A 23,390-nucleotide genomic window follows, 5' to 3' on the forward strand; every position below is an offset into this window, starting at 1 on the left:
TTTGCCTTCAGAATACTTTTCCTTTTAGGGATGTATATATTCTGTGCCTTCTGAAATTCCAGCCATTGCTACTCTGTTGTCATCCCTGCCAGTGTCCTTTTCCAGTGAGTTGCGGCCAACTTCTCTCTCATGCCTCAGTAATTTCCTTTAATCAACTGTAATCCTGATACATCTGACTTCAGCTTCTCCTTCTCAAATTTCAGGCTGAATTCAAGCATACTACAATCAAACTCTCCTGAGGGCTCTTTTACCTTAAGCTCTTTAATCAATTCTGGTTCATTACATAATACCCAGTCCAGAATACATAGCTGATCCTCTAGTGGGCTCCACCACGAGCTGCTCTAAAAAGCCATCTCATAGGCATTCTAGAAATTCCCCCTCTTGGAATCCAGCACCAACCTGATTTTCCCAATCTACCTGCATATTGAAATCCCCCATGACTATTGTAACATCGCCTTTATGGCATGGATTTTCTATCTCCCATTGTAATTTGTAGACTGCATCTACACTACTGTTTGGGTTTCTGCATATAACTTCCAACAGGTTCTTTTACCCTTACAGTTCCTTAGCTCTATCTACAATGATTCAACACCCTCCAACCCTATGCTACCTCTTTTTAATGATGTGATTTCATTTTTTAGCAACAGACCTTCCTGCCTGTCACTTCGATACAATGTGTATCCTTGGACATTAAGCTCCCAGCTATAATCTTCTTGCATCCTTGATTCAGTGATGCGTACAACATCATACATGTCAATCTGTAACTGCTCTACAAGTTCATGTACGTTATTCCATATACTGCACCCATTCAATAGTCTTGTATTGACCCTCTTCAATTTTGTCTGCCTTTTACGTTGCAAGCCATCCTGTTAACTGCAATTTTGCCCTATCATCAGCCTCTCCTTGCCAGCAGTCTCACTACACATGGCCTCTGTTTGTAAACCAATTATCTCATCTTCAGCACTGTCACTCCAGTTCCCATTCCTCTGCCAAATTAGTTTAAACCAACCCAAACAACTCTAGCCAACCTGCCTGCAAGGATACTGGACCCCCTCAGGTGCAGGTGTAACCCATCCCTTTCATACAGGTCATAACTTCTCCTGAAGAGATCCCAATGATCCATAAATCTGAACTTCTGCCCCTACATCAGTTCCTCCGTCACACAGATCATCCTATTCTTACCCTCATTGGCATGTGGCACAGGCAGCAATCCAGAGATTATTACTCTGGGAGTCCTGATTCTCAGCTTTCTACTTATCTCCCTCTCTCTTCAGAACCTCTTCACCTTATCTACCTATGTCATTGGTATCGATACGTACCAAGACTGCTGGCTGTTCATCCCTTTGGAATGCCATGGACCCGATCTGAGATATCCTTGATCCTGGCACCAGGGAGGCAACATACCATCTGACTTTACTCTATTTATAATCTAATCAGCGGCATTTAACATTCCATAATCCTTATTTTTAAAGTACTAGTTTAACTTTAACAATGTTTAAACTGAATACTGCACCAAATCCATCTGGAGGACATATTCTCTAGAGGGATAAGAGGAACATTGGCAGTTGCTACCTAATGTGCCCTTTATTATTTTTTGCTTCTATCAACTGGGAAACAGCAGGTGTACAGGTGTACACTAACCCCCAGTAATGAGGACAATATTTTATTCACATAATATTTTTAAAAACTGAGGCTCATTGTCAATCATTTCAAAAACACCATTTATAATGATAGAAGCACCTTTTTTCTCAATTTATTTTGTGAGAATGCTTGGGGTTCATCAGTGAAAGCAATACAGATGCATTATTTATAGTATGGAAATCTGTCCTGGACTCTGCATAAGCAGAATATATTATTCTTATCTGAAAGCAGCATGAACACGGATGATTTGCCCTAGTGAATTATTGCTGACTATGTATTTAACATTGATCAGTGAGCTACAACAGGTTTTGATGTGCTGAGCATTTTTTGTAGTCTGACAACATGAACAAGTACCATTTGGAAAAATGTATCTGGAGCCTGGCAGCAATGAAGGAAGTCTAGGCACTGGAATGATGTCCATACAATGATGAGAAAGAATAAAGACCAACAGAGAGAAGGATCAGACATGAGTGGTAGGTATACAATGACAGAATGGCTTTGTCAACAGATTTTAGTTCTCAGTTGGGTCTGTAATTATGTGAGTTGATTTTATGCGATTTGTCTCTAATACTGACTGTCAGCAAACCTGGTAGTGTTGGTTTTGGATCAAGTCATCTGCATGACGTTCCTGAAAGAAGAAAGTAGATTTCAGAATGCCATTCAACAAAAGAAAACAGCAGTGTACACTTGCTTTATTAGCAGTAAAACTAATATTCTGTAATTAGACTGCAAATATTAGGGTCTAACAACCTCCACAAATGGCAATAAAAATCCTGTCATCGAACTATAAAGATAGGATGGAAATTTACAATAGAATTTGTGCATCATTTTGCAAAGAAGGGGCAATTCTTTTTTAAATCTCCATTTATTCTTACTCTTCATGCAGTGGGTTTGAGTGCACTGTTCATGAAAACTAGATTGAAGAATATAATTTTCAACTCGTGTAGCAGAGGCTTAGTCCCACCCCCATTTCTAAAATTCCCCAATTTAGCTTATTAAAGCAGAATAATTAGCATTGTATCAGTATCCTGTTTGAAAAAAGAACAGATTTTCATAGGCTAGTGGAGGTTCCTGGCCTCATTGTGCTATGTCTGAATCCTGCAGCTGCTATCAAAAGGCACTATTAGGAACATTTTCAAGGAGAAATGCAATGATTGAAGAAGGTGGCTCTCCACTTCCTTCCCAAGGGCAGAAGCATTATCCACATCTGTAAATGCATTTAAAAACAATATTCTGGTAAATCCAGGTTAGCCAGTGGAAGATACAGGAATAAATTATGCCAGGTCTTGATTTTAATTCCACTATCTGTCAAGCAGAGTGAGTCAACATCTCAAATGTTGAAAAGCCGTAAAATTGAACTTAACAATCAAATAAGTATAAGCCATTAGTTCATTTTGTTTCTTAAACTTCTAGTTGTAATTTCAATTGATTGGAATTTTTTTGTTCTTAATCTGTTCTTAATGCAAAATCAGTCACCTTCTTAAAAGAAATAGACAAACAAAATTCTGATCAATATACTTCATAATTCAGTAAGATCAGTGGTTTATCAGTGTACATTAGGACACTATGAATTGCTTGGTGTTGAGTCTATTTATGTCAGCAAGCAATTGACAAGAACAATAGCTATTTCAAGCAGAAGTAAATCAAAGCAACTGGATTTGCTGTGTTGTCTAGAAGACATTTCGCCACTCATCCGAGAGGCTTCATCATGGTTCTAATCCATGGAGAGTAGTTTTACAGTTTATCAACTCTGTGAGTTGTTTAAAGGTGTAGCAATCACATGACAGTAAGAGTAGTAGAGATAATGGGAGAGGGTCATTAGTCTTATCTTTGCATGAATGGAGGTGTGAACTTTTGTGGTGATGCTGGGGTAGAGATGTTAGGACTGCATTGTAAGTAGCCTTGATTTATTGCTGCTTGATATACAATGACCTGGACAACTGTGAACCTTCATAAACAATAGCTATTCTCTCTCAGCCTCAACGCTGATGTTTCATAAAACCGTAAGAACATAAGAGATAGGAGCAGAATTAAGTCCTCTCCGTTATCCCATCATGGCCGATTTTTAATATCCCTTTCAACCCCATTCTTCTGCCTTTTCCTCATAACCTTTGATGCCCTTACTAATCAAGAACCTACCAACATCCGCTTTTAATATGCCCAATGACTTGACTGCATGTGGCATTCAATTCCAAAGATTCACCCATGTCGGGCTAAAGAAATTCCTCCTTATTTCTGTTCACCAAGCCAGAGATGAGAAAACGAAGGAAGTCTGCCCAACGGAGCCAACAGTGGCGCTATTCATGTGCGGGATTGTAAAATTGTGAAGTTTATCCTTGTGTGATATTTGCATAAGTGGACTTTGGAATATGTTGCCAGCTGCTGGAAAACAACAGGAGAGAGCCTGCTGTAGTATCAGCTCATCAAATAGCTCAGCAGCTCAGCTGTTATCCACCATCTTTGTCTTGGCTGAGCTTAGTCGGTTCAGCCCAGATGAGAACTGAACCTGGAGCCAATACAGCAGCACGATTAGTTGCTGAGCTATCCAGCAACCCTTGGGGTTTCTGTCCAGTTCCTGGTGAGTATCTCACATATAGGTACCCAGCAGCAGAATGAAGAATAAAAACACATGCAGGACTCTTCATTGTAATTGTTCCCAGGCTGTAGTTGGTATGCTAACTGGATAACTCTGTAGCCTCCACTATCTGGGTTGGGGGGAGAATGCAAGAATGACAAGAGTTCGGCAAGCACTATGACTTTCAGAAGTTAAATCTATGGTCTTTTGGTGGCTGAGGCTCTGTTGTACAGCAATAAATCAGAAGGCATTTCTTTCTAGCTTTTTACTTTATTTGGTTTTTTTTTAACACCTACGCTCTGTCTGCCAGAGAAAGCAGGATCTCCCAGTGGCCACACATTTTAAATCCCCATCCCATTCCCATTCCAATATGTCTATCCATGGCCTCCTCTACTGTCAAGATGAAGCCACACTCAGGTTGGAGGAACTACACCTTATGTACTGGCTGGGTAGCCTCCAACCTGATGGCATGAACATTGACTTCTCTAACTTCCGTTAATGCCCCTCCTCCCCTTCTTACCCCATCCCTGATATATTTAGTTTACCTCCCCCCTTTTTTTCTCTCTTTCTGCCCATCACTCTGCCTGTTCTCCATCTCCCTCTGGTGCTCCCTGTGGTGAACTACATATACCTGTCTGGACACGCCCCCTGCTGACTGCTCCTGTGGCTCCTCCCACAGACCCCTGTATAAAAGCGATCAAGGCCTGAGCCCGGCCTCGCAGTCTCCAGGATGTAGTATGGTGGTCACTCACTGCTTGTTCCTTCTTCCAGTCAATAAAAGCCGATATCTCGCCTTACGTCTCAGAGTGAGTGTGACGCCTCCGATTTCGCTCTGGCTGCTACCCTCAATCAGGAAGGCAGGCCAGTAGCATTCTTGATTGAGGGTAGCAGCCAGAGCGAAATTGGAGGTGTCACACTCTACTTGGAAGGGAATGGTCTCATCCACCGCACTCCCCTCCCTCTTTCTTTCTCCCTAGGCCCCCCGTCCCATGATCCTTTCCCTTCTCCAGCTCTGTATCCCTTTTGCCAATCACCTTTCCAGCTCTCAGCTTCACCCCAACCCCTCCGGTCATCTATCATTTTGCATTTCCCTCTCCCCCTCCTACTTTAAAATCTCTTACTATCTTCCCTTTCAATTAGTCCTGATGAAGGGTCTTGGCCCGAAACGTCGACAGTGCTTCTCCCTATAGATGCTGCCTGGCCTGCTGTCTTCCACCAGCATTTTGTGTGTGTTGCTTGAATTTCCAGCATCTGCAGATTTCCTCGTGTTTGTTTATTTATGTTTAGATGTACAAATTGACCCGATGAGCCCATTTTGCCCAATTACACCCATGTGACCAAATAACCTACCAACTCGTATGTGTTTGGAATGTGGGAGGAAACCAGAGCACCCAGAGGAAACCCATGCGGTCACGGGGAGAACGTATATATTCCTTACAGACAGTGGCAGAATTGAACTGGGATGACAGTGCTGTAATAGTGTTACACTAACTGGAATGCTACTGTGCTCACCAATTACCTATTCTCCCATGAAATTGAATGACATAAGTAAATAGAATCACGTCTAACATACTTAAATAGATTTGGTTTCTTAAACCAACTGTGAGATTTGGGAAGACCAAGTCTTTCCCAGATCAATGATTTCCAATTACATTGGCACTAGTGGAAACAAAGTAGCTTAAAAGTGCACCAGTTCTTGAATGCTGATGTGGTGACTGTGATGCTTAGCACTTTAAATGACGGGGGTGGGGGGGGGAGAATTACAGTTAAGATACAATTTGGTAAAAAATATTTTAAAAATGTAAATTCATACTGTAAATTCTTTGAAGTTCTCGTGCTTTTGCTCCGTCTTCAAATCTCTGCCTGGACAGATCTGAGTGTGCAGCCATTTACAGAGGTACCAGATGGATTTTGGGCTGGGGATGATGTTGAAAGGCGGTGGAAGAGTTGCGCCTTCATCAAAGTAACTCATCCAAAGCTTTGTCCTGGCAAATTTCCATTCAATGTCAGCATGGTCCTGGAAATGGGTCAAAGATACTGGTGGTGAGGAGAAATCTGGTCTTCACTTATAACTGAAGCTTCTTGTTTCGTGGTGAATGCCGTTCTTCTGTTGGTAAGTGTGTTTCATGATTCAGTTTCTTAATCTGATGACTGTATCCCATCCCCACTCTGACTATACTCTTACTGTCTGTAATTTTGTGTAACATTTGTCTGTGTGTCAAATGACTGTTGTCCTCATTCAGAGATGCCCTATGGACGTTGCACCTCAGTCTGTGGTAACTGCTCACTCTGCCTGTTATACCCTGTAAATGTAACCCTCTGTGATTTCCTGTGACTGTTGTCCAGTCTGCCTGTGGTTCCTTATAATTGTCGTCAACCTGTCAGTTATTTCCAATTACAGCTGGTCTTCTAGTATCTGGGATTCTAAGTGACTGAATTATGTTGTTCCCCATTACACTAGATGTCCTCTGAGAGTTTTGTGTCTCAGAATGATTTATAACAGAATAAGATTAAGATGCGAAGACCATTATTTTAGTAACCAGATTATTCTTTAATGAAACATCATAAATGCCTACAGTGTAAGAAAACAGTGTGAGCTAAAGCATATTGGACTGTTAATGACTGTTAATGGACTGTTAATGACTTCACCAATTCTCCCCTTGACTAAATGCTCAACTTCCCATTTTCCTTTAAAATGTTATTGGCCACCAAGGGGGAGTGGACAAGTACTGTGCTCAGTAACTGGTAAGTGCTGAATCTAAACTGAAGCTTTGAAAGTCTGTATACTGAACTGGGCATATCCCATATTATCTTTCTGCCTGCACAGTCCTGTTTCTTCTGCTTTCTCTCTCGTCACTGATTAGCTGAATATAATCGTAAATATGAAAAAGCAGCAGGCATGCAGTTAGTTGCCTGCAGGATTCAAAGTTAACATTGCTGTAAGCGATTATTTTCACAACATAAATGGGATCTACTGTAAATTATGAACTGTCCAGTGAGCCTGACCATGTTGTGACCTTGCATTTGCTCAAGCACTTCCTGTAAGCCCTGTAATGGGAGTAGAAACTCTGATTACCTTTCCCTGGTTTTAACAGAATCTTTTCCAATCTAACAGAAATCTTTGGCTGAGATCAATTCATTCATCAAACTGTGGGTTGCATTTTTTATATTTATAAAAATCAATTCAATTTACCCTTGAGCATATAAACATCAAGAAAAAGGATGTGTTGGAGTTTTTGGAAAGCATCAAGTTGGACAAGTCTCTGGGTCTGGATGAGATGTATCCCAGGCTACTGTGGGAGGCAAGGGAGGAGATTGCTGAGTCTCTGGCAATGATCTTTGCATCATCAATGGTGACCGGAGAGATTCTGGAGAATTGGAGAGTTGCAGATGTTGTTTCGGAGTACAGCTAGCCCAGGAAATTATAGACCAGTGAGTCTTACTTCAGTGGTTGGTAAGTTGATGGAGAAGATCCTGAGAGGCAAGATTTATGAACATTTGGAGAGGTATAATATGATTAGGAATAGTCAGCATGGCTTTGTCAAAGGCAGGTCATGCCTTACGAACCTGATTGAATTTTTTTGAGGATATGACTAAACACATTGATGGAGGTAGAGCAGTAGATGTGGTGTATATGGATTTCAGCAAGGCATTTGATAAGGTAACCCATGCCAGGCTTATTGAGAAAGTAAGGAGGCATGGGATCCAAGGCGACCTTGCTTTGTGGATCCAGGATTGGCTTGCTCATAAAAGGCAAAGAGTGGTTGTAGGTGGGTCATATTCTGCATGGAGATCAGTGACTCAGGGATCTGTTCTGAGACCCTTACCTCAGGGATCTGTTCTGAGACCCTTACCTCAGGGATCTGTTCTGAGACCCTTACTCTTCATGATTTTGATAAATGACCTGGATGAGGGTTGGCTTAGTAAATTTACTGATGACACAAAGGTTGGAGGTGTTGTGGATAGTGTAGAGGGCTGTCAGAGGTTACGGCGGGACATAGATAGGATGCAAAATAGGGCTGAGAAGTGACAGATGGAGTTCAACCCAGACAAGTGTGAAGTGGTTCATTTTGGTAGGTCAAATATGATAACAGAATATAGTATTAATGGTAAGACTCTTGACAGCGTGGAGGATCAGAGGGATCTTGGAGTCTGAGTCTATAGGACACTCAAAGCTGCTACACAGGTTGACTCTATGGTTGAGAAGGCATTAGCCTTCATCAATCGTGGGATTAAGTTTAAGAGCCGAGAGTTAAAGTTACAGCTATATAGAACCCTGGTCAGACCCCACTTGGAGTATTGTGCTCAGTTCTGGTCACCTCACTACAGGAAGGATGTGGAAACTATAGAAAGGGTGCAAAGGAGATTTACAAGGATGTTGCCTGGATTGGGGAGCACACCTTATGAGAACAGGTTGAGTGAATTTGGCCTTTTCTCCTTGGAGTGATGGAGTATGAGAAGCGACCTGATAGAAGTTTATAAGATAATGAGAGGCATTGATTAGTCAGAGACTTTTTCCCAGGACTGAAATGGCTAACATGAGACAAAACAGTTTTAAGGTGCTTGGAAGAAAGGGAGATGTCAGGGGTAAGCTTTTTTACACAGCAAGTGGTGAGTGCATGGAATGGGATGCCCACAACAGTGGTGGAGGCAGATACGATAGGGTCTTTTAAGAGACTCCTGGATAGGTACATGGAGCTTAGAAAAATAGAGGGCTATGGGTAACCTTAGGTAATTTATAAGTAAGTACATGTTTGACACAGCATTGTAGGCCAAAGGAGCTGTATTGTGTTGTAGGTTTTCTACGTTTCTATGTTTCTTGGACATTTGGCTTAGCCTTGCAATATACAGTACATTGACTGTTCCTAATTTCTATCCTTAAAATTTTTAATTATTTTGACTATTTTTTAAATGAGCTTCCTTTCACTGCCACTTTCAACTAAGTGGTAAACAGTGATTCTGTTTCTATTAATATCAGCAAAACTATTTTAGTACCAGGTATCACACAGAGTTTCATGTCTTCATCTCTGTGTTTTTATCATTTTACAATGTGAGCCTTCACTGTGTTCATTTCCTTCAAATATTTTAGAAAAATGGTAAGTCACAATGAACAACTAATTACACACTGCACAAATTCCTTTCTCAAAGAGAACACAAAACTCTTCAGCCAGTTAACAGGTACCACTGGAACCGTGTAACTGTTTATGTGTCTCATTCATGTTGCAAGATGTGAAAACTAGCATTTGTTATGCATTTCTCTGCAAGGATGCAGAAAGTTTCCCTTATCCTTCCTCATATACATTTTAGCACTAATCTGCTGTACACTGAATGTATTTACAGAATGTAAGAGAAAATCGGAAAGAACTTACTGCAATGAGCTGGTAAGAGTTATTCATCATGGCAATCAGCATGTTGAGTAAGACAACCAAGGAGATGATGTTGTAGGTTCCGAACATGGTCGCTCCTACGAACTCTGTGAACTCGTGCCGAGCTTTTACATTGGTGACATACAAATTCAACAGCCCAAACACCGACCAAAACAGGGACTGCAGTGTTTCAAACAATCTGTTAAAGGACAGATGTTTAACCTCATCATAAATTCAAAATGTGTTGAGACAATACAGCAGAAAGAATGGGCAATGTGAATTAACATTGAAGTACAGGTAAGCAATAACCAGTAACACCCTGGAAAGACTCAGAATTAAAAATCACTCCAGTTTGTCAAAATAACAAAGGATTTCACACATTCATTAACACTTTATGCAGGAATAATGTGTAATGTTATGTTGTTTGATTATGTTATGAAAACATTTTCTTCAGCATCTGAACTGAATTTCATATTGATACAAAAGATGATAGACTAATCTTTTGAAAAAATACTGTTCATCTCAAAGAATGAGGCAAAAGGATCTAATATAAATTAATAGTATAAATCTCTTTTAAGGCCAATTTCAAAGCAAAAGCAATTAAAGTAAATAAATGAACTATGTATTTATAATTAGTAGCATATTGATGTTATTGTTCACAAGGTTATGGTTTGTAAATTGCGTGGGAAATCAGGTCATTCAGAAGAACACATCTCAACTTTCTTTGACAGTATCAATCAGTTGTCACATTGGTAGCAAAAGGATATGATAAATCTGGGGTTGTATTGTGATATACAGCTTGGACACCTCTTGGATGTCAAGGCAGCTAAATATCCTTTTGGTGTATTCCTTTGATCTACAATAGAAAAAGCTACTAATCCAACAAGACAAAAATAAGATGTTTTAAAGCCTTCAACCTACTTGAATGACTTTTTTGCTTTCATGTGATTCAGTGTTGATGTACAATAAGTGTGAACAGCTGGGGACATTATCTACACATTCCATGTGAACAATTTCTCTTACATAGGATTTAATTATTGTTCTTGAAAATTCTTTCTTAATACACCTTTACAATAGCACCTCAAATCTGGGGTGACATTCATCTCCCTTACAGGTTAAAGAGCACGGACTGGAATTGTTGGTAATTTGTCGACATCAATCATGATTGGTACCTTAAAGACAAGCAGAAAATGTTGGACATACTCAGCAGGTCAGGCAGCATCAATGAAGCAGGGTTAATACTTCTTGCCAATGGCCTTGAAATCAGAACAGATGTTGCCTGGCAGGGTGAGTCTTTATAGTAATATTTTTATTTCAAATTGCAGCCTCCCTGTTTCTTACTTTACGATTACTGAAATGTAACCCTGCCAAGTACCAGCAATTAAAGGTGTTAAGATTACCAATATAAAAAATTAGCAGTGAATTAAATATCCAATTCGCATAAATGATTTGCAACGCAGACAAAAGATGTATCACAGAGCCCTGTCCAAAATTCATTTAGCAATTACAACCTATCTCGCACTGTTCCATCAGATCACAGAGTATTGTTCCCAACTCTAGTGTTGGCTTAGCTAACAGTAAACTGGGAATCTGACAAAGAAGAGAAAACCAAACTGCTGGAGGAGCTCTGTGGAAGAGATACAGTCAATATTTTGGAAGAAGATCTTGCATTATTTCTCCTGGTCCCACCACAAAATCCGGTTCTGCCCATCACCTTACTACTCTTCTAATACAGGCTACTTCCCCTTTACCCTCCCAGTCCTGATACAGGGTCTTGATCTGAAGCATTGACCATTCCTCTGCCAACATCGATGCTACCTGACCCACTGAGTTCCTTCAGCAGTTTGGTTTTCACTTTAGATCCCAGCATCTACAGTCTGCAGTCTCCTGTGACCCCAATCTGAGAAAGAAAGTCATTTAGCTTATCGTTGAAATCTAAGAAAAGATATCTGGGGCCACTTTTACAGCTCCTGTAAAAGAGGAGAGAGTGAGTCAGTGAATAATCCATTCGGCTGTTATGGCTGCCTTGGTTGAGCAGTTGGCAATGGTTGCAAGCCATGGGAACTGTACAAGCGCAGAGTTCACGTGTGGTTGTGCTAGACTATGAATGAGTACTAGTATAATGTAGCAGGATACTTAGAATATAGGTGTTGGAAATCTTGAGCAGCACATACAAACTGCCGGAGGAAGTCAGCAAGACAGGCGGCATCTACGGAGGGAAGTAAACAGTTGATGTTTGGGCAGAGAATTTTCATCAGGACTGGAAAGGAAAAGGGCAAAAGTCAGAATAAGGGATGGTAGGTGAGACCAGGTGAGGGGCAAGTTGGTGGGTGGGGTAGGGGGAAATGAAGTAAGAAGCTGGGAGGTGATAGCTAGAAGAAGTAAAGAGCTCAATCAGAAGGAATCAAATAGGAGAGGACAGTGCAAGAAAGGGAAGAGGGGAACCCAAGAGAAGTTTTGGGCAGGTGATGAGAAGAGAAGGGGTGAGAGGGGTGTCAAAATTGGGAATGGGAAAGTAAATGTAAAAGGAGGGGGTAGTGATTACTAGCAGTTAGAGAAATCAATGTTTACTCCATTAGACGGGAGGTTACCCAAATGGAATATGGGGTGTTTCTCATTCAACCTGAGTTGGGCCTCTTCGTCGCAGTAGAGCAGGCCATGGACAAACATGTCAGAATGGGAATAGGAAGTCAAATCCTGCCTTTTGCACCGCCTGCTCTGCTCAGCTGCATGTTATTACTGAGGTAAGGGTTGTCGCCCTGTAAACCAAAAAATCACATCTCAATAAATTGATTCCCTCTTAGCGCAGTACTGCATGGGCTTCACTAAGACGGCACAGACAGTGGAAGTGCAGACCTCCCACCTCTCCCGGAAGTTTTGGAGTCTCCTGCATATTGATAGTGGCTCCCTGATACCCACAAATTATATACAATATCCCCCAAAATCGATTTCTTTTTGAGAGCAAGAGAGAGGAGAGACAGACAGAAAGAGTGACAGAGAGAGACAGACAGAGAGAACGAGTGACAGGCTTTACAGTCGACCTCTCTCTCTCTTTCATTGTCCATCAGTTCAGTTTAGTGTCCTGCAGCACCACGGCAGAGTGTTCCAAAGAAAGAAAATATAAGATGTACTTCACCCCAGATTATGCTAAAGTGTACTCCTGCCTAATAGGGGTAAAAAATAATGACAGTGTCACTCGCTGCACTGTTTGAAACAGTGACTTTTCTATTGCCAGTAGCGGGTTAAAGGACTGTAAAGGACATGTTGAGGTGAGTTTAACAGGTGTTATTCATTCATTAGCATAGCTAACGTTATTTAAACTAGCTGGCTAGCTGCTAAGGAGCAGGCAGATTTATTGAGCCAAAGGTATTGAGAGAACAGAACATTTAGGAGATCGATGTGAGCAACCCTGAAATTCACCGCCCAGATGAAGAGCTTTTTACTGGGTACCTGGCAAGGAGGCAGTTGCTAAGCGAGGAAGCGCAAGAGATCTCCCCTTACAAGACAAAGCAGTTCTTCAAAGATGCCAGAGCATTCTATGCTTTCAAAAAGTCTTGGAGAAGTTCCCAATGAGACCAAATCTTGAAAAATCTGTCAGTGGTCAATATAAAGAGCCAAAATGAGGTGAATGCAGAGCAGATTTTGAATTTGGTAGAGAGATTTCCAAAGGTAATCAAGGCAGGTGCAAGAGAACAGCTCCACTTGGAAGTCCTGGATTATATCTCAACTAACCTTGAAGGACTGGTGCCAAACTACAAAAGTTTGCCAGTTGATGAGTTCTGGGGGAAGTTGTCCAAAGTAAAATCTGTGAGCACAGGCCAGTTGAGATTCAAAGAGCTCTGCCAGTTGATGAAGTTGCTTTTGGTGCTGCCAAATTCTAATTGTGATGTAGAAAGGGCATTCAGCATGGTGCATCACATTAAGACAGAATTCAGAAGTCAGCTGTCTCACAAAACACTTGACAATCTGATGTCTCGTAAAAGAAACAAATTCATTCATACAGACTGCTATGAGGTTGAGACTTCTGGCAAAATGGTCAAATCTGCCAAGCAAGCCACATCACAGTACAAGGAAAGTTTGCAAAAGAAATAGAAAAGCTATTTGCATTAGCGTTTAGCTATTAGCATTGAGACTGCCAACAAAATGCTCAACAAGCAATATGTGTGTGTGTTTGTGTGTGTGTGTGTGTGTGTGTGTGTGTAAATAGTTTCAATATGTGATCAAATAAATTGTGTTCTTTCATAATCAAATGTCTTGTATACATACACCCTTGGAGGTCGACTGGCGGGGGGATATGGGATGGTGGGGTTGGTGCTGCTACCTCTCTGAAATGAGGTTGTGCAGGGTGGGATATCTGGAAGTGTTTGGAATTCCAGCCATCTCCTCCATCGAACTCTATGAAGCAGCATGGCTTTCATTGTGTTGATTCTGTGTCCATGAGCCATGTTGTCAGCGGAAATGCTCTGTTGTTGAGCGAGACTCCCCTTGGCTCACCGCAGGTGCTAGCAGAGCTTTCAGCCACAGAAGGGTGGGGGACATTTTGAGGATTTCCTGTGGAAAGGTCATTAACAGATCATTTCCTGTTTTTCGTCACACGGCAGCTAGATGTTGAAGAACTGGGATCGCGGGGCAGTGTGAACATGCTGCGTCCACAAGGCAAACTTAGTTATCAACAATCTACAGCACAGCGAATCCAGAAATACTAGCAAAAGTACATTCTCTTTCTGTGCAGAGAGGGACACACAATCACCTCACGTTGAGTAGAAAGTCTCAGCGACCTCTCATATATAATAGGCTAAAAACCCCTCGGGGGTTACAAGGGTTGCTGGCTTCTGGGAAGGAGCATAAAGACGAATTAGTGATTTCACTGATGTGCTCACCTCTGAGGGTGAGTAGTGGCTGCAGGGGAGGGTAGAATTCAGTAAGGGCTCCCTGCAAGAAAACTGAACTCCAGGACAGAAAATCGGTTCCTAAAAAGCCAAGGTGAGAAATCTTCTTTCCCCTCCTTGCTTAGGATGTAATTGGACTACTGTGAGCAGTTTTGAACTGCTTAGCTAACAAAAATATGAGAATGTTGGAGAGGGTCCAGAGAGGGTTAACAAGAATGATTCTGGGAATGAAATAGTTAACATATGTGGAGCGTTTGATGGCTCTGGGCTTGGACTCACTGGAGTTTAGAAGAGTGAGGGGGATCTTATTGAAGCCTTTTGAATATTGAAAGGCCTAGCATTATATTTTGTAGCTTCAAAACAGTTAACCAATTCAAAGGAAAACAAGAAAGCTGAGAGATGCAAGTCTTTCGTTTGTGTTTACTTTAAGCGAGGCACGCATTTATCACATGGTGGCACCATAACGTATGTGTTTCACATATAACCAGTAATGAATTATTTAAACAAACAAGAATGCTTAGATATATGTACAAGATTATTCATATAACCATCAATTATATAAACAACAAAGAATGCTTACTCAAACAATATATTTAAAATATTACTCAAATATTACCGAAATATTAAATACACAACACTCCTCATAGCTTAGCTATAAACTCCAACTCAATACAGAATAAATCTCAGCTTTAAACACAGTATATTATATAATGCAAGTACTATAAACTGACATCCATAGCACAGTCAATTTTTAAATTGTCTCATTCAGACTTAAAGATTTAATCGCTGTGGAGGATTTCTTACTCTTCTAGGATAACATCTTTCCTGACCAGGTGGGTCACTCTGAGATTGTGGCTGTGAAGACAATCTTAGGTCTGGAGTCTCCGCCGTGGTAGCTGGAGGAGTTGATTCTGAAACTGCACAAACCTCCTCCAGGGGCAGTATTTTTTACAGCATGTGGGATGTGGGATCTCCAGTCTCCCAGATGAACACATCTGCACTAGGTGCACTGAGCTGCAGCTCCTGAAAGAAGTGATTAAGGAACTGGAACCGCAGTTCAGTGACATCGACTCATTTGGGAGAGTGAGGAGGTGATAGATAGGAGCAACAGGGAGCTAGTCACCTCTAGGTTGGAGAAGACAGGTAACTGGGTGATTGTCAGGAGAAAGAGGGGAAGTACACCTGTGGCCATCCCCCACAGTAATAAATTTAGATACAGTTGAGGGGGACGAAATACCAGGGGGAGCCACACTGACCAGGTCTCTGGCACTGAGCGTGGTGCTGTGGCTCAGAAGAGCAGAGAGGTGACGAGGAAGTAATACAGTGTTGATGGGTAAGAATAGGATGATTTGGCAAGTGAATGAGTGGCTGAGGAACTGGTGCAGAGGACAGGGGTTCAGGTTTATGGAACATGGGGATCTCTTCTGGGGAAACTATGAACTACACAAAATGTACGGGTTAAACCTGAACTGGAGGGGGTCCAATAACCTTGAGGGCAGGTTGGTTACAGTTGTTCAGGTGGGGTTAAACTAATTTGGCATGGTGATGGGAACTGGAGTGACAGTGGTGAAGATGAGGTAGCTGGGTTACAAACAGAAGCAATGTATAGTGAAACTCCTAGCAAGGACAGGCTGACGTTGGGGCAAAATTGCAGTAAACAGGATGATTTACAACATAAAAAGTGGACAAAATCGAAAAGGGTGAATACAGGACTAAAGGTATTATATTTCAATGTGCACAGTATACAGAATAAGGTCAATAAACTTGTAGCGCAGTCACTGATTGGCAAGTATGATGCTGTAGACATCACTGAATCATGGCTGAATGAAGATATAGCTGGGAGTTTAATACCAACTGGTTGTAAGAGTGGGCTCCCACACTGCCAACCCTCTGACTCTCAACACAGGAGCCCCTCATGGCTGTGTACCGAGTCCCCTCCTTTACTCCCTGTATACCCATAACTGTGTCACCACCCACAGCTCCAATGTGCTAATTTAATTGTCGAAAACACTACATTGATTGGCCTAATCTCAAATAATAACAAGGTGGCTTACAGAGAAGAAGTCATCTCTCTGACACAGTAGTGTCAAGGAAACAACCTCTCACTCAATGTCGCAAAAACAAAAGATCTGGTTGTGGATTACAGGAGGAATGGAGACGGACTAACCCCTATTGGCATCAATGGATCTGGGGTTGAGAGGGTAAACAGCTTTGAGTTCCTCGGCATCCACATCACCGAGGACCTCACGTGGTCTGTACACACCAGCTGTGTGGTGAAAAAGGCACAACAGCGCCTCTTACATCTCAGACGGTTGAGGAAGTTTGGTATGGGCCCCCAAATCCTAAGAACTTTCTACAGAGGCACAATTGAGAGCATCTTGACCGGCTGCATCACTGCCTGACATGGGAACTGTACCTCCCTTAATCGCAGGATTCTGCGGAGAGTGCTGCGGACAGCCCAGCGCATCTGTAGTTGTGAACATCCCATGATTCAGGACATTTACAAGGACAGGTGTGTAAAAAGAGCCCCTAAAGAGCATTGGGGACCCGAGTCACCCCAAACACAATCTATTCCAGCTGCTACCATCCAGGAAGCAGTACCACAGCATAAAAGACAGGACCAACAGGCACCAGATCAGCTTCTTCCACCAGGCCATCAGACTGATTAACTCACACTGATTTGAGTGTACTTTATATTACATTGACAGTCATATTTATTATAAATTATTATAAATTACTATGATTGCACATGGCACATTTAGATGGAGACGTAACATAAAGGTTTTTACTACTCGTATGTGAAGGGTGTAAGAAATAAGGTCAATTCAATTCAAATTCCAAGAACACACTTTGTATTGAAAGGACAGGTGGTAAAGGCATATATGGTGACATGGCTCTGTTGGTAAAAAATTAAATCAAACCATTAGAAAGAGGTGACATAAGGTCAGAAGGTCTTGAATCATTGTGGGTAGAGCTAAGGAACTGCAAGGGTAAAAAGACCCTGATGGGAGTTATATACAGGTCCACAGTGAGGATGGGTCCTACAAGTTACAACAGGAGACAGAAAATGCATGCCAATAGGGCAATGTGGCCATAGTCACTGGAGATTTAAATATATAGGAATTGGGAAAATCTGGTGGGTGTGGGATTCCAAGAGGGGAAATTTCTAGAATGCCTATGAGATGAATTTTTAGATGAGTGCATAGTTGAGCCCATTAAGGATCAGCAACTCAGGATTGAGTGTTGTGCAATGAACTGGAATTGATTAGAGATGAGAGATCAGAGATCTTGAGGTAAAAGAATTTATAAGGGAAAGTAATCATAATATGATCAATTTCACCCTGAAATTTGAAAAGGAGAATATAAAGCCAGATGTATCAGTATTACAGAGGAGTAAAGAAAATTACAGAGGCATCATGGTACTTGGAGGCACTTGATAAAATAGGCCATAGTCAGCATGATTTCCTCAAGGGAAAATCTTGCCTGACAAACCTGTTGGAATTTTTTAAAGAAATAACAAGCAGGACAGACAAAGAAGATTTAATTGATGTTGTATACTTGGATTTTCAGAAGGCCTTTGACAAAGTGCCATTTATGAGGCTGCTTAACAAGCTACAAGCTTTATTACAGTGAAGATTCTAGCATGGATAAAGCAATGGCGGATTGGCAGAAGGCAAAGAGTGGGAATAAAGGGAGCCTTTTCTGCTTGGCTGCCAGTGACTAGTGATGTTCCACAGGGGTCTACGTTAGGACTGATTCTTTTTACGTTATATGTCAATGATTTGGATGATGGAATTGATGGCTTTATTGTAAAGTTTGCAGATGATATGAAGATAGGTGGAGGGACAGGTAGATTTGAGGAAGCAGAGAGGCTATAGAGGGACTTAGACAGATTAAGAGAATGGACAAAGAGGTGGCAGATGGGAAGTGTTGGGAACTGTTTGATCATGCACTTTGATAGAAGAAATGAAAGGGTTGACTACTTTCTAAATGGAAAGAAAATACAAAAATCTGAGATGCAAAGGGATTTTGCAGAATTCCCTAAAGATTAATTTGCAGGTTGAGTCTGTGGTGAAGAAGACAAATGCAATGTTAAGATTCATTTCACAGGACTGGAATATTAAAGCAAGGATGCAATGTTAAGACTTTATGGAGCACTAGTGAGGTCTCACTTGGATATTCTGAGCAGTTTTGGGCTCCTTATCTTAGAAAGTATGTGTTGAAGCTGGAGTGGATTCAAAGGAGGTTCACAAAAATTACTCCAGGATTAAACAGCATGTCAAATGAAGACTGCTTGATGGCTTTGGGATTGTATTCACTGAAATTCAGAAGAAAGAAGGGTGACCTAATTGAAACCTTTCAAATGGTGAAACCCCTTGATCGAGGATGCTTCCTATGTTGGGAGTGTCTATGATCAGAGGTCACAGCGTAAGAATAGAGGGGCGTCCTATTAGAATGGAAATGAGAAGGAATTTCTTTAGCCAATCTATAGGATTCTTGGCCCCAGGCAACTGTGGAGGCCAAGTCTTTATGTATATTTAGGGCAGAATGATAGATTCTTGAGTGGCCAGGGCATGAAAGGAAAGGCAGGAGATTGGGGCTGAGAGGAAAATTGGATTAGCCATGATGAAGTGGTAGAGCAGACCCGATGGGCAAGTGGCCTGATTCTGCTCCTATAGCTTATGGTCTAAGTGGTTCTGACAGCTCTGGGCACCTTTCATCTCCTTCCTTTTTTATTTTTCTATCTGTGCATCTTGATCCTGGGAAAGTGGACTTAGTTCACTGGTGTATTCTCTTATTAATCCTTCTATCCTTAAGATCTAATCTGTCCTCTTGGTTTCCACATCCACATCATCTGATGAATCCACTGTTTTCATTTCTCCATTGACTCCTTTCCTTGTGGTCTTCTATTCATTCTATTCATCTATTCATCTTTGGTCCATGTATCTACTTTTGCAAGCAACTTTTTTCTCCAACTTGAAGTTCACGCAGAGTAGATTTTGGTTCTTTATACTCACAAAAGCCAAATGCTTGCAACTTTCCTGAATCTCCTTCAATTCTCTTCCAGCTTAAAACTAAGCCACATTTTGTAAGTATCTCTCTGATTAACATATCAGAAGCTTTTTCAACTGTATCGCCTACTGTTGTGCTCAGACCACTGCTTTTGTCATTTTCACGCTGCCTCTGACCAGAAGCTTCTTCCAACTGGAGGCACAAGGTTGGCACCAACACCTGTTCATCCTCTGTTGGACAACAGTTCATGGTGTACAGCATGGAGAATGTTGTGGCTTCATCCATACCTTCCTCAGTTTGCTTTCAGTTGACTCTATTGCAGAGAATGTGAAATGCAAATGGTAGATGGATCTCCAATTAAGTTGTAGTTGTCTCAGCCAATCACATCCCCACAATGTTAGTCCTCCAGTTTTTACCACATATAAGTTCAATGTGGCTTCTTGGTTGCTGTATTACACTGTCATGAATGTCGTTCCCACAGGAGTTAGCTTTTCTCCAGTACAAGTTCTTAGTTGGATATCTACAGGCTTCAGATCAGTATCTTTGAAATGCCATTTGAATTCATGCTGTGGAATGACTGAAACAGTGGAAACAGTGTCCAATTCCACTTCAATTAATTTGCTGTTCACTTCTGGTGTAAGTCATATTCCTTGTCAATTGCTAGTTTCGCATTTTAAATCTCAAGGCTACCTAGTCCTCTGACACACTTATCATTATCAGATTTTTCATCAACAGCATGCAGATTAGTGCTCTTTTTGAATTTCCAACTTGACTTTTTATTTTTTTTTCTCTCCTCTATGCAATCCATTTATTTTTGTCTGCCTGACATGCTTGTTGTAAGTGACCTACTTCGTTGTATTTTCTGCAACATCCACCTTTAAACCCGCATTGGTTTGATGTATGTGAACCTCTGCCACAATGATAACACAATTTGTTCAGCCAAGACAATGTCTATTTAAATGTTGCAATTTTGTTCATGCTCACTTGCATTCCTGATTGCAACTCAGTTGTGCCTGTCTGCCGTTTCCATTGGCACAGTTATTTCAACTGCTCTTTTAAGTGTAAGTTGTGCTTCAGTTAGGAGCCATTTTTGAATGCTTTCTCCATCACTGAACTGATAATGCTCAGCTAACTTCAATTAAGCCATGTATGCTGAAATAGACTCCCCTTTCTTTTGATTTCACTTATGAAAGTTAAAGCATTCTGCAATCCACAATGGTTTTGTTTCTAAATGTTCCTGCATTACTTTCACAATATCAGCAAAGCTCATTCTGGGTGGTTTGGTTGGAGCAGTTAAACTTCTAATCAAACTAATTAAACTTCTAATCAATGTATGCCTTTAAATCCAATGCACTCGCCGAAACTGGCATTTGTTTCTCATTGGATATGTCATTCGCTTTAAAATACTGCTTAATCCATTCAGTACACATATTCCAGTTATCTTTTGTGAAATCAAATGTTTCAGTCTTTCTGATGTAGCTAGCTGTAATGTATGGATCTTTTTTTTAAGAGCACTGACCCCCACATTGAGCTACATATTGATCTGTTGTCTGTGCAAGTGCTGTTGTCTATGCATGCACATGGTTCTCTCTCTCTCTCTCTCTCTCTCTCTCTCTCACTCTCACTGCAATGTGAACACACCAGTTAAAGCCTTCTCCCGTGTGCATGCTTTTATTTAATTGATATGTAGTTGTGCACAGGTGCCACAAATTGCTGACGGGTATGAAGCTGAATGTCATAATATATCATGGACTACTCCAACAGTTACGGGATGAAACAGGAAGAGTTAAACAACATGAGAATGCCGAAGGGACGCATAAGTTACAGTGAGAAACCAACTATTTTAACGTGAAAATAACGTGGTGATGGCTTCAGTCGGGGAATTTGATAGTGCTACAGGGAGTCCTATATTGACAGGGTTGAACTATATAGTAACGCAAACAATGTGGAGGAGCAAAAGAAAGCCCCTATACTTCTTATGCAACTTCGTAACCCCCATAAAATCAGTAAGCAAGACGTTCGACAAAATTGTTACAATTTTACAAAATCATTTGAGGTTTAAACCACGTTACACAAGGAACCAGTCAAAAGATGAAAGCATTTCTGAATGTATTGCAGAACTCCACAAACTTTCCCAGTAGGATGACCGTAGAGATAGACTTTCGGATGCTTTAGGGTACAGGCTTGTATGTGGCATGTATAGTCAAAGCACTCAAAAGAGGCTCCTGCTTCTGCTTAGTACTGAGCAAGTACTGCCGGACGGCTGTTATAATGCGCAGTTGGTGTGAACGGCACGAGAGTTAAATTGTAAAGTAAGCTTTATTTGACTAGATCCCCTAAATTGATTTGGTTGAGTCGATCTTTAAAAATATTAATGTCAGAAATACTGTGCAGGCCTGCCGGCAGAAGATTCCATTCTCTTGTTGATCTTGGGTGGAGGGAGTACTGGTAGCAAATCTTGTTGAATGAAGGTGTTTCCAGTATGTGAGGTCCAGTTTGCTGACGAGTTGAACTGACCCTGTGATGAATTTGGATGTTTGATGGAGTGATGTTGTGAACTTCTTTGAAAATGGAAATTAACCGTAGTTTAGTACGTCGGTTTTCAAGTGGTTCCAGTTGGTTAGAGAGCATGTTGGTGACACTGGATTTCCTGCTGTAATCATTTAGCACAAAGTGAACAGCACAGCATTAGATTTTTTCGATGGACTTCTTATTGCTAGCTTGATGGGGATCCCATACGGCCACGCAATACTCAAGCTTTGGACGGACAAGTGTATTGTATGCCATGACCTTGATGGATTTACTACATGAGTGGATGTTTCTTCGCAGGATACCCAGGAATTTGTTTATTTTGGCTGTAATCTGATTGATGTGGCATACCCAGTTAAGATCCTTGCTAATTTCAGCACCAAGATATGGGTGGTTCAAGAATCTTTCCTTTCATGTTATATGTCGTGTTGATTGGTTTAACTTTGTGACTGACATGCATAGCATAATATTTAGATAAGTTGAAGGACATTTACCATTGAGACTCCCATTGACATAATGAATCTGAAATTATATGAATATTTTGGCTATTATCCGAAAGAGACCCATCTAATTAGAATGGGCATTGAGCATTGCAATATCATTAAAGACTGCAGCAAAGGATGCAGCAGAACTAAATAAAAGGAGGTTAGAATGTGAAATGCACAAAATGTCCCTGAATAGTGCAAAAAACCAAAGATGTTATCAATGTGGCAAATCCTCCTGCGATGCAAATGACTATTGGCTCAAGGAAAAGTCTGCAGTAAGTGTCACAGACAAGGTCACTTAGAGGGAATATGCAAGATAGACGAAAAGCACAACCGAGTGAAACGTCTCAGACACAAAACTAAACAAAAGCATGAAGTTACCGAATGTAAAACAGGGTCAGACAACATAGAGTCTAACAAGGGTGAACTGACATACTTAGAACTGCATAGTATAACTGAACCAGATCACAAAATCATCTGGATCACAATAGATGTGTCTGGTGTAAAACTGAAATTGGAACTGGGTACAGGGTTAACTGTGTCCATAATTCCAGAGGCTGACTACAACAGACTGTTTTCTAAGATACCATTAGAGAAGACCTCTGTGATGCTAAAGGCCTACACAGGTGAAAAGGTGACCCCCAAAGGCAAACTGAAAGTGAAGGTGACATATGGAGGCCAAACAAATCAGTTAAAGCTTTATATATAAAAAAGAGGAGGACCAGCACTTTTCAGATGTGAATGGCTGAGAAAAATCCAACTAGACTGCCTCTCAATCAAAGCTCTCAGTGTAGCATCAACAGGCAACTGCAGACCAAATGGTAGCAACTAACCAGAGACTGTCACAGGTGCTTAATGCTAATCTGGAGGTATTTTAGAAGGGAATAGATTA

The 23,390-nt window shown here is 41.1% G+C and overlaps 1 protein-coding gene across 1 annotated transcript in view; it reads right to left on the bottom strand.

Annotated features, from left to right (window-relative positions):
• LOC132398007 (short transient receptor potential channel 5-like) overlaps window positions 1-23,390 on the bottom strand; it is a 128,827-nt gene that overhangs the window by 11,657 nt on the left and 93,780 nt on the right. The window contains exons 7-9 of the mRNA XM_059976890.1: window positions 9,586-9,781; window positions 6,030-6,233; window positions 2,228-2,269 (exon numbers count right to left, since the gene is read on the bottom strand). Coding sequence (XP_059832873.1) covers window positions 2,228-2,269; window positions 6,030-6,233; window positions 9,586-9,781 — 442 coding nt within the window. The remainder of the gene's footprint in view (window positions 1-2,227; window positions 2,270-6,029; window positions 6,234-9,585; window positions 9,782-23,390) is intronic.

The sequence above is a fragment of the Hypanus sabinus genome, chromosome 8, assembly GCF_030144855.1.
Source record: "Hypanus sabinus isolate sHypSab1 chromosome 8, sHypSab1.hap1, whole genome shotgun sequence".
NCBI lineage: Eukaryota > Metazoa > Chordata > Chondrichthyes > Myliobatiformes > Dasyatidae > Hypanus > Hypanus sabinus.